This window comes from Venustampulla echinocandica, assembly GCF_003357145.1.
Source record: "Venustampulla echinocandica strain BP 5553 chromosome Unknown scaffold_1, whole genome shotgun sequence".
Lineage (NCBI taxonomy): Eukaryota > Fungi > Ascomycota > Leotiomycetes > Helotiales > Pleuroascaceae > Venustampulla > Venustampulla echinocandica.
In genome coordinates, this window is record NW_022474206.1 from 2,599,797 (window position 1) to 2,614,655 (window position 14,859).

The 14,859-nt window shown below is 47.4% G+C and overlaps 4 protein-coding genes across 4 annotated transcripts; 2 read left to right on the forward strand and 2 right to left on the reverse strand.

The window, feature by feature from the left end:
• Positions 1–1,637: 1,637 nt before the first annotated feature.
• Positions 1,638–3,475, reverse strand: BP5553_03388 (putative uracil permease; the record flags this gene model as incomplete). Its single annotated transcript, XM_032012011.1, has 5 exons — positions 1,638–2,531; positions 2,587–2,756; positions 2,818–3,187; positions 3,238–3,308; positions 3,361–3,475. 5 exons carry the CDS (start codon positions 3,473–3,475, stop codon positions 1,638–1,640), a joined length of 1,620 nt encoding a protein of 539 aa, XP_031871704.1.
• A 3,140-nt stretch (positions 3,476–6,615) lies between these two features.
• BP5553_03389 (Uncharacterized protein) lies at positions 6,616–8,078 on the forward strand (the record flags this gene model as incomplete). The annotated part of the gene is made up of 12 exons (XM_032012012.1): positions 6,616–6,712; positions 6,769–6,806; positions 6,869–6,901; positions 7,016–7,147; positions 7,207–7,264; positions 7,315–7,362; positions 7,420–7,445; positions 7,496–7,589; positions 7,645–7,673; positions 7,732–7,812; positions 7,931–7,991; positions 8,056–8,078. The coding sequence occupies 12 exons, from the start codon at positions 6,616–6,618 to the stop codon at positions 8,076–8,078; spliced, it is 720 nt and encodes a 239-aa protein (XP_031871705.1).
• An 872-nt stretch (positions 8,079–8,950) lies between these two features.
• Positions 8,951–9,892, reverse strand: BP5553_03390 (Uncharacterized protein; the record flags this gene model as incomplete). Its single annotated transcript, XM_032012013.1, has 5 exons — positions 8,951–8,995; positions 9,074–9,303; positions 9,368–9,616; positions 9,672–9,761; positions 9,829–9,892. The coding sequence occupies 5 exons, from the start codon at positions 9,890–9,892 to the stop codon at positions 8,951–8,953; spliced, it is 678 nt and encodes a 225-aa protein (XP_031871706.1).
• A 1,874-nt stretch (positions 9,893–11,766) lies between these two features.
• BP5553_03391 (Glucanase) lies at positions 11,767–13,376 on the forward strand (the record flags this gene model as incomplete). The annotated part of the gene is made up of 6 exons (XM_032012014.1): positions 11,767–11,845; positions 11,898–12,228; positions 12,284–12,537; positions 12,591–12,986; positions 13,037–13,185; positions 13,239–13,376. 6 exons carry the CDS (start codon positions 11,767–11,769, stop codon positions 13,374–13,376), a joined length of 1,347 nt encoding a protein of 448 aa, XP_031871707.1.
• Positions 13,377–14,859: the final 1,483 nt, after the last annotated feature.

Here is a 14,859-nt window from a genome sequence, read left to right on the forward strand (position 1 = left end):
CTATTGGGTGCGCACCCGTGGGTTATCACGTGCTGGCTCGTGATACCTTCGATTCCGAGGCCGCCCTCCCCAAGTTCCCAGTAGTGTCGTCGGTTCTCGTTCTTGCCACCACCGATGACGGAAATAGTTCAAGAATGTACAGTACAGTACCTTGCAATTCCGGAGGCCCGATGTAGCAACAGATCACTGCCCTTTGTGGCCTATGACCGAGTTGATGCTTCTACTCCGTATTCGTGAGAGGCTTCTGGGGATGTACGGAGTATCTATCTACGATGTTACCTCGTGATGCGCAATATCGCGAGGTATACACCGAGCTATCTTTTAGAGCACATCGCACCCTGAGGTCATTCGTATACTCCGTACAGAGAGATCATCGTGAGATTGCCGGGCTGAATCGTTAAATTTCCAAGATTATGCCCCTTGAGTCGTGTAAAGCACCTTAGTGCTTGTACATGTACGTACAGTACGTGACTATACGTCATATGAAAACCGTTCTGTGCTTCGTGTCCGCAAGCGCGGTTCCCCGGTGTTAGTATGGAAACAACCGCCCTACACGAAAAGAAACCAGATTGAAGTTGAGATTGCAGGTTGTACGGGGAATCGCGACTTTTCGAAAGGAAGCCACCCCAAATAACTAACATGGGCGATGCCAGGGACAATTTTAATCAAATCGCCCAAAACTTGCTATCGTATCAAAATTGCTTTGCGGTGCGCTACGCTACGACAGCAAAATACAAACGATCTCGAGATAGAACTCGAAGTCTTTCCAATAAAGTGCCTGAATAAGAGCTGACAAGGGTGAGCGCAGGAATAAACTTCGATCAAGCAATATAGCTGGTTATTATAGCTATAACCAACTCCTCGGGATTTTTATAGTGCTGAAATCAATTTATATTCCCCTGCTTCCCGTAGAGAGAGCACGGCAAAGAAATGGACGAGTTGAGTGTCCGCTCCCTTCGCCGTTCTGGGAGGGATAGATCTCGAGGTGCCACAACACAGCAACATAGACACGGATGACACAACAATGACACAAACTGGGGGTCAAGGGTCGGCTTGTTCGCCAGCTCGCCGTTGGAGAAGGTTACCACTTGTGTCCACATCCGGTAGAGCTTCGTGATTGCGTATTGTACCTAGGTAGAATGTGCAAGTGATGTCTTGGTAGCTATTGAAACGCATGACGGCATGTTTAAATTCAACAATTACTTTCTAATTGGCAATCACTCCTAAAACCCTATTACCCCCTTACAGCCCCTGCAATTACAACCCCCTTTTAGGTTTTCTACCAAATAGGACTTAACCACAGACGTTGTTATGGGTTTATATCTCGAGTCGCCCCCGCTAGAACACGTACCGCTATAGCATGTCGTGGTGCTAACAAGGCAAAGCGCGAACTGTGCTATTTCAAGGCTGGTACATAAGAACTATATTTGTAGCAGCAATTTAAGGCTAAGTGCGATGATAGATAGCTAGATCGACTAACAACTAGTGGTTGTTAGAACTATTACTCTTCAACACGCTTGTTGGTATACATATAGCGGCTCTCCTAGAGGCACAGCCGCAACTCTTTATCGCAAAAGCACAAGATTTAATACTGAGGCACATTCCCCATGATACGCAAACTCCATTCCCCTCAACTATTAAAGAGCCTTCCCCGTATCCCCTATTTCCGCGCCCTTGTATTCGCCCTTTACACCCCGCTCCTCATCATACACGCTCCCCGTACTTGACATATCTCCATAGCCCACTCTGATATCCTCGATAGTATCACCAACTTCCATCCACACATCGCTCGTTGCTGACACAGGGAAGAATTTACACAGCAGCCAGTAAGACCCTCCGGCGACAATAAATCCGCAGAAGAAATTCAACCTATAGATATAAGTGGCGCCCATAGGGACAGGCTTGCCGATTTCTCCAACGAATCCAACGATGTTGATGAGGATACCAGCGATGTATGCGGTATAGCCGCGCCAGTGGAAACCAAAACTGTAGTAGTATGGGGAATTTTGTCTGGCGGAGTAGAGTTCCTTGATCTCGAGGTAGCCGCGACGGACGGCGTAGTAGTCGCAGATGATAACGCCGGCGATGGAAGAGAGGAAAACGGAGTAGGCGGAGAGATAGGTGGTGAAGTTGTTGGAGCTGGAGAGCAAATTCCACGGGCACATCACGAGGCCTACTAATGCGCAGATGTAACCTCCCCGGCGGATGTTCAGATAGCGGGGGAGGAGGGCGGTCATATCTGTGCCGGCAGAGACGCTGTTGGCAGCGATGTTCGTACCCAGTTGGGCGAGTGCGAAAGCCATGCCGATGAAGAAGACGCCAGCGCGGTTTTTGGAGCTTCCTTCGTCGAGGAACGCTTGGAGCAGGTCTAGGGGATTCCAAATCGGATCACCGTGGAAGATGACGGTCGACGACGACGAGACAATTATCCCGATGAAAGATGTCACTGCAAAACTAATGGGGATCGCGAACAGCTGGGACCAAAATGCATCCTTGGGCTTGCGGGCAAAGCGGGAAAAATCGGGGTCATTCTATCGGTATATCAGATCGATTCCCTGGTGTAAAAGAATTGGCAATTATACATACCACGATGAGAGTGGCAAAGTTGGCAATGGATGACATGATCCCGGAAACCATTCCCCATCCCAACGCAGAACCGTGAGCAGTATTCGGTTGGTGAACGATTGGACCAAGCCCATGAGCTCGGACGACGGCCCAGATGAAGAACGCAACTCCTGCCGTAGGCACAACATACGCTTTTAACCGTGAACAGATGTCGAATTTTATGGACAGGGAACCAAATAGCTGGGAGTGAACAGAACCAGAAGATGAAGAACGCGACGAAGTCCGCAGTATTTGTGCCCGAATTTGGGATACCATTGTGGATATTCTGGAAAGACGGCCAGATGGCAGAGATCATGAGCCGTACGCAATTTCCCCCGATCCAAGATTGGACTCCATACCAGATACATGCCATAGCTGCTCTGTTGAAAACTGGCCATAGAGCGCCCCAGATCCCGAAGCTGGCACGGCTGACCACCGGGAATGGGATGTGGTACACTGCCCCGATTCTTCCAGTTGCGACGATGAAGCAGCCGGCGATACTATAACCCAGCCATACACAGATCCATGACTGCCACCATGATAGGCCCGCTACTATCATACTGGAGGAAATCATCCAGGTATTCTGGCATATGGTTAACGAGTAACATCAAAATGCGCCCCTAATAACTTTACTATATTGAACGAATCGGCAATCCAAAAGCCTACAAAATTCCAAGGCCCCCATTGTCGGCGTTGCGGTTCAACTAATATAATTGTTAAGATTATTCCTGAACATGACGTTCGTGAGATTCTTACCGGGCTTCAAATCATGGTTGTGTAACATCAACTGCGCGTTCGTCAACCCCGACTCACTCTCCACCGCCAACTTGTCCATAAAATGGGCCACCCTCATCGACTTGACCTTGTCCATGAGTGGAAAAATTGCCGATTCGTCTGAAAGGTGGCATATAATTCGAAGGGCCCGATTTCGATTTCGAAAATCGAGCGCTTCTGCGTTCAAGGATAGCTAGAGGCTATCCCTGCTCTGACGTCGGCGCCTTTCCACGTGCTGGGACGGGCGCCTGCAAGTACTCTCGTCGTACCACGGTTTCCTACTCGTCGTCTCTAGAATCCCGTGCAAACGGTCTACAAGAGACTTCAAATGAGATTTGGGCTGAGTATGAGCTTATAGAACAACGCTCAAAATTCTGCGCTGGAGGCGGAACATATATATATAGATAGATAGAGAAGGGGGTCTGTAATCAGGTAAAGATCTTCGATGATAACAGCGGGGGAGATGCAGCCAAACGAGCCATTGGAGAAACAAAATAGCCTGGAGAGTAGTTGAAGGCGCTGTAAGCCGTCCAACCTGGTAGTCATCGGGGGTTCATTGTTAGTGGCTTATCCTTCTGCAGCCATCACTGATGGGCAACAGATAAAGGTATCACAGCCTGTGCCGCAACCAGACAATATCTTTGTTTGACTATACAAATTATTTGGCTGAGTAGCCAGGATGAGCAGAACATTATCCCAGCGAGCACATATGGCTGCCACTAGGCGCATGAAGTATCATATCGTAGTGCACGAGCAGGGCAAGCCTGGAGTGAAGTGAAAGCAGTAATGCAACCGAACAGCTACTCGTAGTTGCGGTTGTGGATGAGGTGGTAATCGCGCTCGCGATAAGATGAGATCACGAAACAGGCAGGCATCTGTGGCTTGCACTCTCGCATCTACTTCGTAAATTCATTTCCAATATACCTGAGGCACCTACCTAAGGTACCTAAGGTACCTAGGTACGAAGCACTGGTACGTACTTTGTCACACGTATAAGACGGGTCATTCCAACGATAGGTATGTTCCAAGCAACATCGGCGCAGTGGGTCATGAAGAATAACCCCTATCCGAAATCCGGACAGGTGAATGGCAAGGTAGGTACCTAGGTACCTTAGGTAGGTGAAGGTCTCGTACATATCGCGTGAGAATATATGTGACTATATCAGGTCGCGCCAGACTCTTCGATCACGACTAATAAGCTAGTTCCATACTCTACGTCTTCGAAGGGTCTAAATCATGTATCTGTAAATTGTGTTGCTGTTCAGGCCAACGCTTTATCCGGATCCAGTTCGCTCATGTCCCTATCAAAAAGTCCCCTGCTTTGCTCTTATCGGGCCATGTGCAGGGTAACGCAGGGAGATAAAGTCCATAGATAACAGTATGGGCGAACATTCGCGGGATAGAGAGAATCCCGAACTATTTCTCCCGGGGCCTCGAGACATTGGCTTGCAAGCCAAAAATCAATGTTTACAGGGTGCTCAACCTTGCCGGCCCCCCACGCTATACAGTTGGGCTGGCCATGGGGATTCCGGCCGCTGGCAGATAACCAGACTCAACCCCAGTCACTGATACGCAACATCGGCGATACCTACAGTACAATACTAATCTTGCTGAATACCAATGTCAGATAATTCACGAATAGGATGCTTCTTCTGGGTTTATTCTTCGTGCCCGCCGTCATGTAAGTCTGGATATTCAACGCCAACCGCGAGAAACTTCGGGTGGCTCGAATGACTGATACTCAGAATAGGTAAGTTTTGGCATTCGAAGATGAGTAAAATATGTTGGGCTACGGCGATTGGCTTGGTTGGTATGTGGAAGAGCTCGCTTGAACCACTGGTTTGCATAGAACATCTCAAGGCCGGCGTCTGAGTCATGAGGCAACCGTTTGCTGTCAAACTCTCTTTCTTTCCAATCGAAATTGGGATGTCTAGATTTCGATGCATTCAAAGAAAGCGGGGGTTCCTTGTCTGCTCCTCTCAAAAAGTGGGCCATAAATATTTCTACTTGTCTGAGCCTACACAACTCTCAAAAGCAGTATATCCAAGGAACTCGTAGCTATTGCTTGAAGGCAACTGAGAGCGGTAGGTAATTTCCCACCCTCTTAGGGTGATACTTTTCAACCCGATCGTGTGTATATGTAAAACAAAAATAGGCCAACAATTACAAGAGTCCAACTACGAATTTCCCAGGCGTTGTAGATACATGTTATATGTCTCCATAAGAGATAAATGCTTACCGTCATTACAAAATTGGCATTGGAGCTGCTAGCGATAGAACAATAAGAATTAACCTGGAGAGCACTACGGTCTTGGTAAACTGACTGGCCGGAGAGAGTATACACTTGGAAGTATCACTTGATACTTGATGGGCTTGAGTTTTGCCCATGTGTTCCAGTTCAGATAGAGCAAGCTAGGGCTCAACCAAAACGAGAAAGGGACTGAAAATACTTGAAACAATAGCAAATGCAAGGGAACAAATCTAAATACTACGCAATCAGAGCTTCGAGCGCATGCAGAGTAGCCATGTGGGCTAGACCCTCAACTCGGTCTTTGGGAAGGAGTTGGGGGACAAGGCTAATATTGGTTTGCTGCTGCAGCGTGGCGACCATGGATCTCGCCAGTGCTACGGAGTACCTATTTTAGGTACTTACGAGTATCATCTGCCCCTTGAACGTGATCTACACCAAGCGAAATTAGCTAACCTAAAACGGACTGCCCAACACCACATTTTCAATCCACGCCTCGAGATGCCCTCTCCAATATGGCTAAATACACGAAGTACTCAGACTAGCCAAAAAATGATATAAGAGCAGCTGACCTCCATTTCCTTCTTGGGATTGATAGTCCGGAGGGCTACCTTCCGCTACTATTCAGGCGTGGGCTGTTCTCACCGGACGTGGCCCGGAATGTACCCAGTTGGTCCATTTCTCAGTTGAGGCCGATTTCCTTACCTATGTTTGACTCTGGGACCATCAAAGCCTGAAATCGAGTTGGGTGTTTATATATTCGTGTTCCTTCTAATATTCGTGTTCCAATCTTGATTCGTTATGCTGATAATAAACCTGGGAGGAAATAATTAAGGTCGGGCCGCCTTGGATGATGTTCGCCTATTGGGGAGTGACATCTTGTGGGTTTATCTTCTTGGTTCTTTAGTATAAATATAATTGCGTAGGTAGTTATCCATTTAGCTTTATTTTGGTAAACTTTATTGTTCGTTCATATCATACTTGTCACCATGAAGCTTCAGAATGCCTTCTCCCTGGCCGCTGTGGTCGGGGTTGCCACATCTCACACCATCTTCACGCAATTGACTGCTGGAGGTGTTACCAATGGTATGCCGCTTTCCCCCACTGTAATGTGATTTTGAGGTTTATACTGTACATTCTAGGCCTTGGTGTTGGAATACGAATGCCTTCTTATGATGGGGTGAGGAATTTATCAGCCGTGGAATCAACGATTTTCTCATTAATACTACTGCCACCCTCTAGCCTATTACGAACGTTAATTCAAACGACATTGCAGTAAGTGTCCACAATCGAATTTCAAGCCTTGATAATGACTACCCTCACGTTTAAACCCTGCCACGCTATTGTTTACTGATGGGTTTATCTGGACGAGTGTTGACCCGTGAGTAGTGCAACGGAGGGCCGAACCCAACAACACCTTCACGCAGTGTTATAGATGTACAAGCTGGTACAACAGTTAAAGCTCGCTGGAGACACACCCAGCAGAGTGGCCCCGATGATATTATTGACGCTAGCCATAAAGTAAGGATTGGCGGCTGTTATTGTTAACAATAAAACACATTGCTGATATTGCCAATTAGGGGCCAGTTATGGCATACTTAAAGAAAGTAACAAACGCTGTTACAGATCCAGGCTATGGTACACATTACCTGGATCTCTCCGTCAAGTATTGGTTAACACCCTTTTAGGGAGCGGTTGGTTTAAAATATCAGAGGCCGGTTTCACGAACCCAGCAGGTAAGATACTTAATTTCCAATGCCAATCATCCAACATATGACAAATAATACTTTCAGCGGGAACCTGGGCAGTCAATGATCTTGTAGGTTATGAAATCCATCGTCTCTGATTACTGCTCAACAATAAATACAGATTGCTGCGCTCGGCGAGCAATCGATCCCTATCCCAACCTGTATCGCGCCTGGCCAATATCTGTTGCGTGCCGAGATCATCGCGCTCCACGGAGGTAAGTTGGCAACTTAGATCTCGCTCTCTTCCGCCAGATAACTAAACGCCTCTAGCACGGACGTCTGGCGGAGCTCAATTCTACGTATGTCAATACCGCTATTCACCATTATAAGCTTTTATATTTACATTCTCCTATTTAGATGGAATGCGCACAAATTAATATCAGTGGTGGAACTGGCACCAAGACACCCGCTACTGTCAGCTTACCTGGCGCCTATAAGGTAAGTTCAAACTATCGTCATCTGATTCCATTTTTCTCTCCACTTGCTGTGTACTTCCCGTCGAAGATAGCGTGGAGCACGCGCGGTGATCTCAGCTAACATTATATGTCCCCGCTAGGCCAATGATCCGGGAGTTATGCTCGACATCTACCAGAACCTCAAGTCTTATGCCATCCCAGGTATGCAATTTTCACCATGCTACAAAACTTGAGTTGATAGCTAATGTTTAATAAAATGATGTAGGTCCACCAGTTTTCTATTGTTAAGCGGAAGATGCGCGATGACTCGATGGAGCGTTGAAAGCAAGGCCCACTCCATGGGTGATGAAAGAGTAAAGGGGTGGAATGCTGAGGATAGCGAAGCAGGTGCGTGAACGACAATTGATCAGAGAAATTCAGGTTTGGAAATTCACACTTTGTTTCTACTACTATTATATAGCTTGCTATTATATTTGATACTATATATCCTACGCCTGACAAGCATTATATCAGAATCACAGCGCTATTACACGTGCTATCAAAGTGTTCGCATCGTATATTACCAAATGCAAACCCATGATGCTATCAACCTTTAGCATCTATCGATAGAGGCAAGAAAATGCTATTACCATTGGTCTGCAACCAGAGATGCATTGGTATTTACACAGTTGGGCATTAGGTTAGAACTTGTAGAATGGACTAAATTGTGACAAATAGGGATCGAACCCTACTGGGAATATTAGAACCTTGTTGTTATGGGGAGGAGTGGACAAGAGTAGCTTCTGACTATTACTGTACAGCAAATAATGCCCCTTGATAATTCTTTGGACTGAAAGCTCCTGACTCTTGTTCTCACACATATGATATTATTCCAAACATCTGGGGCACACATAATTTCACATCTTGGGATGTTATATTTTGAGGGAGCGGATCTATTATATTTTGCAGTTATTTAGGACAGAGTCGAAACGACAGCTACTTAAATGACTCCTTGAACCTCCCACTTCCTCTTTAATTCTTTGTAATTTTCCACGCATTCAACTTAAATCCCACATAGGGACGAAGTGGCGTCTCTCTTTCTTTGAACACTTATGGACGCCCCACTATTGACAGTTCGATCCTTTCTTCTGCACCTTCACATGTTAATTGCTTACGAATATTTAACAAGTGGCAACTGCTGGGCCTGGGACGGTGTAGCTCGTGAACTGCATTCTAAATTAGCATCATTCTGTCACATTTCTCTACCCCTTGCTGTATACTCTGAATAGTGAAAACAAACTTACTTGATTGTAAATGTTGGCCGTGTATCCTGGGTCGGTTGCCTTGAACGCACCAGGGATAGCAACCTTAGGACCCAAGTCTGTTGATCCCCCACCAGTGATGGCGACTTGTGCGCAGCCGACGTAGAATTGTGGTGTTCCGCCGGGATATGGGTTGTGGATGGCGAGGGATTGGATACGGACGAGGTATTCGCCGTTGGGGACGCACTTGGGGAGGGAAACGGTATATGTTTCTTTAAAGAAGAAGTGTTGTCAGTAGATGCTTAGGTAGCTGTCGCGGAAATATATAGCACTCACGCGACATATCCCAGGTTCCGCCCGGGAATTTTGGACCAATATCAAGGATCTTGAACCACACGGCACCTGAACCGTCGAATGCTGCTGCAGTTGAAGGGGCCTTAGCCATGTACACGGAGATGGGGCCTTGGTGGTAGACTGCTGTATCGAGGGTGAAGGTTATGGATGAGCCTGCAGCGACGGAAACGGTTTCGGTGGCGGATCCACTCTCCCCTCCAGCATTACAACGGAGGTCGTTGCTGCTGAGATCTTCACAAGTGTTATAAACACGAAGCTATATTGACACAGAATTTGAAATGCTCACCTGTGACGGGGGAGTTATAGTTGCTGTTCTTTCGAACATATGTGAAAGCCGGATTTTTGACACCATTTGCGGTCAGCTGTTGGAAGATATCTAGAGAGAGTTAATTTGTGATACAATACAAAATATATTGGGAAGGCAAATAAAGGGCTATAATCACAGTGGCCCGATACCTGACTGGCGAATGCCAGGAAGCCGGCGGTGCAAATAGCCAAGCCCTTCATGTTGAAGATATTGATAACGGATGGTAATATATACAGGAAGATGGAGGATGAAAACCAAAAGTCAGGTACTTTCAAGAGTGATGGAGATTAGCCTGCCAGAGTGCCTTCTGGCTTTCTTATATATTTTTCAACGACGTCTTGGTCACGGATGACCTTTCACACACATAATCAAGGCCCTACGCTATAGGTATTATAAGACCCATACATGAAGCTCTCCGTTCTAGCATATATTACCTCTGCTCCAGTGGATACATACCGGCTACTGCCCAGAGACTGTCAACTGGAGTGCGCCCCGGGTGATAGTAGTATATGTCAGGCAGTCATCATTGTTTACCTGGTATACAACAAGCATCCAAAGTGTTTCTCATATACAGCCTTAGGTTGGTTAAGTAGATCCAGGTTGATCATGGCCTATTTGCACGGGAATATCAGGCTTGGATGCATGGTCAACATTAGAAGGCCATCACTTGGCGGTGGTTTTCGGACCTTGGCCAAAGACGATATGATGAAAAGCGGTTTAGATGGCATCATTGTCTCCCAAGCACTTGCCAAATGAGGAGATGGCTGTCCGTGGCTGTTCGGCAATGCCCAACACCCCACGTTTTCCAGCGTCCGACTATTGTGGAAGTTCGGACCGGTGATTCGCATCTACGTATCGAGATTGCACGTTTCAATACATAGTATATATTTCGAACCCTGACTACATAGTCCAGGACCGTTAGGCTGCCGGGCCTGGCGGCAATGCCGCTTTCAGGCTGTGTAGAGAAGCTGGGGTGTGGGTGAGATCAAGGGCCGACGGCGTAGCGAGTAAAGGGGGTTGAGATGCCAGGTCATCGCAGATTAGGGGGCCTAAGCGAGGATCTACGATGGACGTCGCCGGTTAAATTTGCACTCCGTCTGGCCACCGCAGCGTCGCTCAACCAGGATTCTGGCCCCTGGTGTTCACAAACCAGATGACCACTCATATCTGGTAGACTCTCTATATGTGATATCCAGCGCCGGAAGCTGCCTGAAAGCATGCAGCGGAAATTTTATTGCCCAATTTACGTTTCCAGACTGGCGGGCTCGAAATAGGCCCTTCGAGCCATGGCTGGGCACGATCACACATCAGACTGTGTCATGTCCTTGCGTACAGCGATAGATAAACGAAGTTATCTTATCTCTTTTCCCCCGCAGGGCCGCAGGTCTCCTCCTGCGTAGCCGAAGAGTGGATTAAGCTTAAAAGACATGCGAATTTGCACCTTTTTGATCGCGCCCGCTTTGGTGCCCCGCGTTCCACTTCTCCATGGGCGGCTATCCCGTCCTAGGAACAACTCTACGTAGCTTTGCCAAGTGGCGAATCTTTGAACGCAAAGTATATTTAGCGGCTTTGTCGGCCCGCGACTATTTAAGTAGACTTCCATGGTGGTCGATGGGCATACTGGGACCTCAGCCCTCCATGTAAGGCGAAGAAGACCAGGGCAATGTCTCCTTGAATATTCAATAGCATCATAATAGTATGCATGATATCCTTTAATTCCTGCTCTTATTTGGACTGAATGGAAATAGTAGGAGCATTGCCTCCTGGCGTGGCTTCTTATTAGCACATGTTATTGCCCTTGAATGGCCAATCATATGGATTTGCTCCTGCCAAGTGGTCCAGAAACGGTCATTCGAGCCTCGAAGCTTTGGTGGACAAATTGGGCTTCGGAACCTCTGCCGAGCCGGTCATGTTGCTCCGTCGCCGTCACGTCGGAGCGACAAGCCTATCGAGCTAGAACATATTCAATTATCGTCAGTTATTTTGTATAAAAGCTTCTGTGGGACCGAGGGTTTGCTTCTCATTGTCATCTTGTTCTTCCTCAAATATTCCGTTCTATTGCCTCCAAGTAAATATGGCCTTTAAAACATTGCTTCTCGCTGCAACTGCACTGGCCCCATCGGTCTTGGCTCAGCAAGCGGCATATGCACAATGTAAGTCTGGATATTCTTGAGCACAAAGTGTTAGCTGACAAGTAATCCTTAGGCGGGGGGGTTAATTTTGCAGGTGCAACCACGTGTATTTCCGGATATACTTGCACATACACCAATGACTGGTACTCTCAATGCCTGCCTGGCTCTGGAGGCGGCGGCAGCCCCAGTCCAACAGCTACTGTCCCCTCTGGCGGTAGCTCTACGATAACAACAGCACCGGGTGGCACAACGGTCGCCGCTGCTGGAAATCCCTTCTCGGGTGTTGCGCTTTATGCAAACCCTTATTACGCTTCTGAGATCTCGACTCTAGCGATGCCTTCCCTTACGGGCGCTATGGCTACCAAAGCTGCTGCAGTGGCAAAAGTCCCAACTTTTGTTTGGCTGTATGTCCTACATTCTAATCCACCTTAAGATCTACGCTGACCATCTCGGCGAAAGTGATACCGCTGCCAAAGTCCCGCAGGTGGGGGAATTCCTTTCAAACATCAGGGCCTTGAATAAAGCAGGCGCCAGTCCCCCAGTGGCTGGAACATTCGTTGTCTACGATCTACCAGATCGTGACTGTGCAGCCCTTGCATCTAATGGAGAGTACTCCATTGCCAATAATGGGGTTGCCAATTACAAGGCATATATTGATTCCATTAGATCTCAACTCGTCACTTATTCAGACGTCAAGGTCATTCTCGTTATTGGTTCGTCCAGGATTATCCCGATCCTTCTATTATATTGCTAACTACGTATCCAGAACCGGATTCGTTGGCTAACTTAGTAACAAACTTGAATGTTGCCAAATGCTCCAACGCCGCAGCAGTATACAAAGAGTGTACGCAATACGCAATCTCAAAACTTAACTTGCCTAACGTGTCGATGTATCTGGATGGTGGACATGCTGGCTGGCTAGGCTGGGCTGCTAATATTGAGCCAGCGGCCCAGCTCTTTGCAGGCGTTTATAAGGCCGCAGGTAGCCCTTCCTCAGTCAGAGGCCTAGCTACCAATGTCGCCAACTACAACGCTTGGAGCATTTCCACCTGCCCTTCGTATACCCAAGGGAATGCGATTTGTGATGAGAAACGATTTGTCAATGCTTTTGCACCGTTCCTCACTAGTGCTGGCTTCCCGGCTCACTTCATTACGGACGTTTGTAAGTGTTGTTTGAACCATCCCAAATGCCTTCGCTGATTATAGATCTAGCCCGCAACGGCGTTCAGCCAACCTCCCAACAGGAATGGGGTCACTGGTGTAATGTCAAGGGCACAGGATTCGGTGTTCGACCAACTACAAACACCGGGGATGCCCTCGCCGATGCTTTTGTTTGGATCAAGCCAGGTGGAGAATGTGATGTGAGTGCTGATATACATCGCAATACGATATATACTGACCGTCTTTGATTAAGGGTACCTCCAACAGCGCGGCTGTTCGATACGATGCCCACTGTGGTCTGAGCGATGCACTCCAGCCTGCCCCCGAAGCCGGCCACTGGTTTCAAGCTTATTTCGAGCAGCTGCTGACAAATGCTAATCCGGCATTCTAAAGTCCATATGCTGCAACTGGCGCATTAACTGGGGATGTAGCAATCCGGATTTCTTGCTCAATCGAGATGTGGCGATGAAAGCCATTTATGGTGCATAGCCTTTCTATGAACATTGATTGTATATAGTTCTGCCTTTCTCCGTGTATAATTACCGACTCCTAATAAGGAATTATTTTCAAATGGGTTCTTATTCACGATGCAGCCGCATGGTCGAATATCGAATTCAAAGAGTGCAGTTTGAGCACATGGCCTTGGCATTTACCAGAAGCTCGCAACGCTGCATATCCGCAAATTGTTTCGACCCGGTGCAGTGGTCAAGTTCGGATCTCAAACCGAAGATAAATCCTCCCGACTTGATTCATTTATATCCATCTAGGGGTCAACATCAGCCGGCGACTCGTAAACTCCCTTGCCAACCAGTCCTACCTAAACGTAACATTTGAAACTAGCATTGTAGATTCCCTTCAACAAGGGGATAAGTACCTCCAAATTGCGATGTCATTAGCCGTTGTGAGATGATCATTTCCACTTTTGGACTTAAGGGTCAAGATAATAGGCCTTTCCAAGATCAATCCCCCCAATGAAGGCAATAGTTTTTACGAAGCATGAGGAGCTGCAAGGGTCACCATGTAGACCACAGCAGCTTCCAAACTGCCCTAGCTGGTAAGCTGATGAGTATATAACCCTGAGCTCGCCCCCTAAACCTACTCATGATTTCAAGCGCAAGCCCTCAGGCTGGAATCCCAATCTTGGATACCATATCATTCAACAAGGCGAGAAACGGAAACCTAGAGCAAGGGCTCATCCATCTTCCAAATCTCTAAATCCGATACATTAGGACGAGCAAGAATCGATGTGCAACTCGGGTCAAATAATATGAGAGGATCAGAATGCATACCGCTAATTATCACAGCTTCTGTTCAACACCACATCAGAATAGGCCACACGAGCGTCCCTCTCAGCAGTACTGCAATTAAGCACAAGGGTCGGGCCATAGCCCTTACTCAAGAGAGCCTCGGGGTGCTTGCGCCGTCGCGGCATGTGTACTACCGTGTCGTCCCCCGAATGTGGCATTGTAATGCAGAGGTGCACAGACGAACCTAGTCCGTTAAAGTCTAGTTTCATATGGGGGGTGGCATTTTAATTTATCTCATCGGAGAGCCATCCCGTTTCCGTTCCCCGGATCTATAGATCCCTGTATTATGTACCCCACAATATCATATACCCGTCTCTAGTGTTCCGGTCTTATATCCCTGAGCCCTTTATATAAGACAATCTATTCCGGCCCAATCTTATCAGCGCTATCGGGGAAATATTGGACGTGTTGTTTATATGCGTCATCTGTTTGGCGTAGCGATCTATTACTCTCCCTCGCCTGAAAGTTCATGCTTGACAACTCTCTTTCTCCCGTTTTCCTGGCTAAGATCTCCCACCAGACAATATAAACGAAACAATCCTCATCAAGCTTATGCCAAAAAGCTTG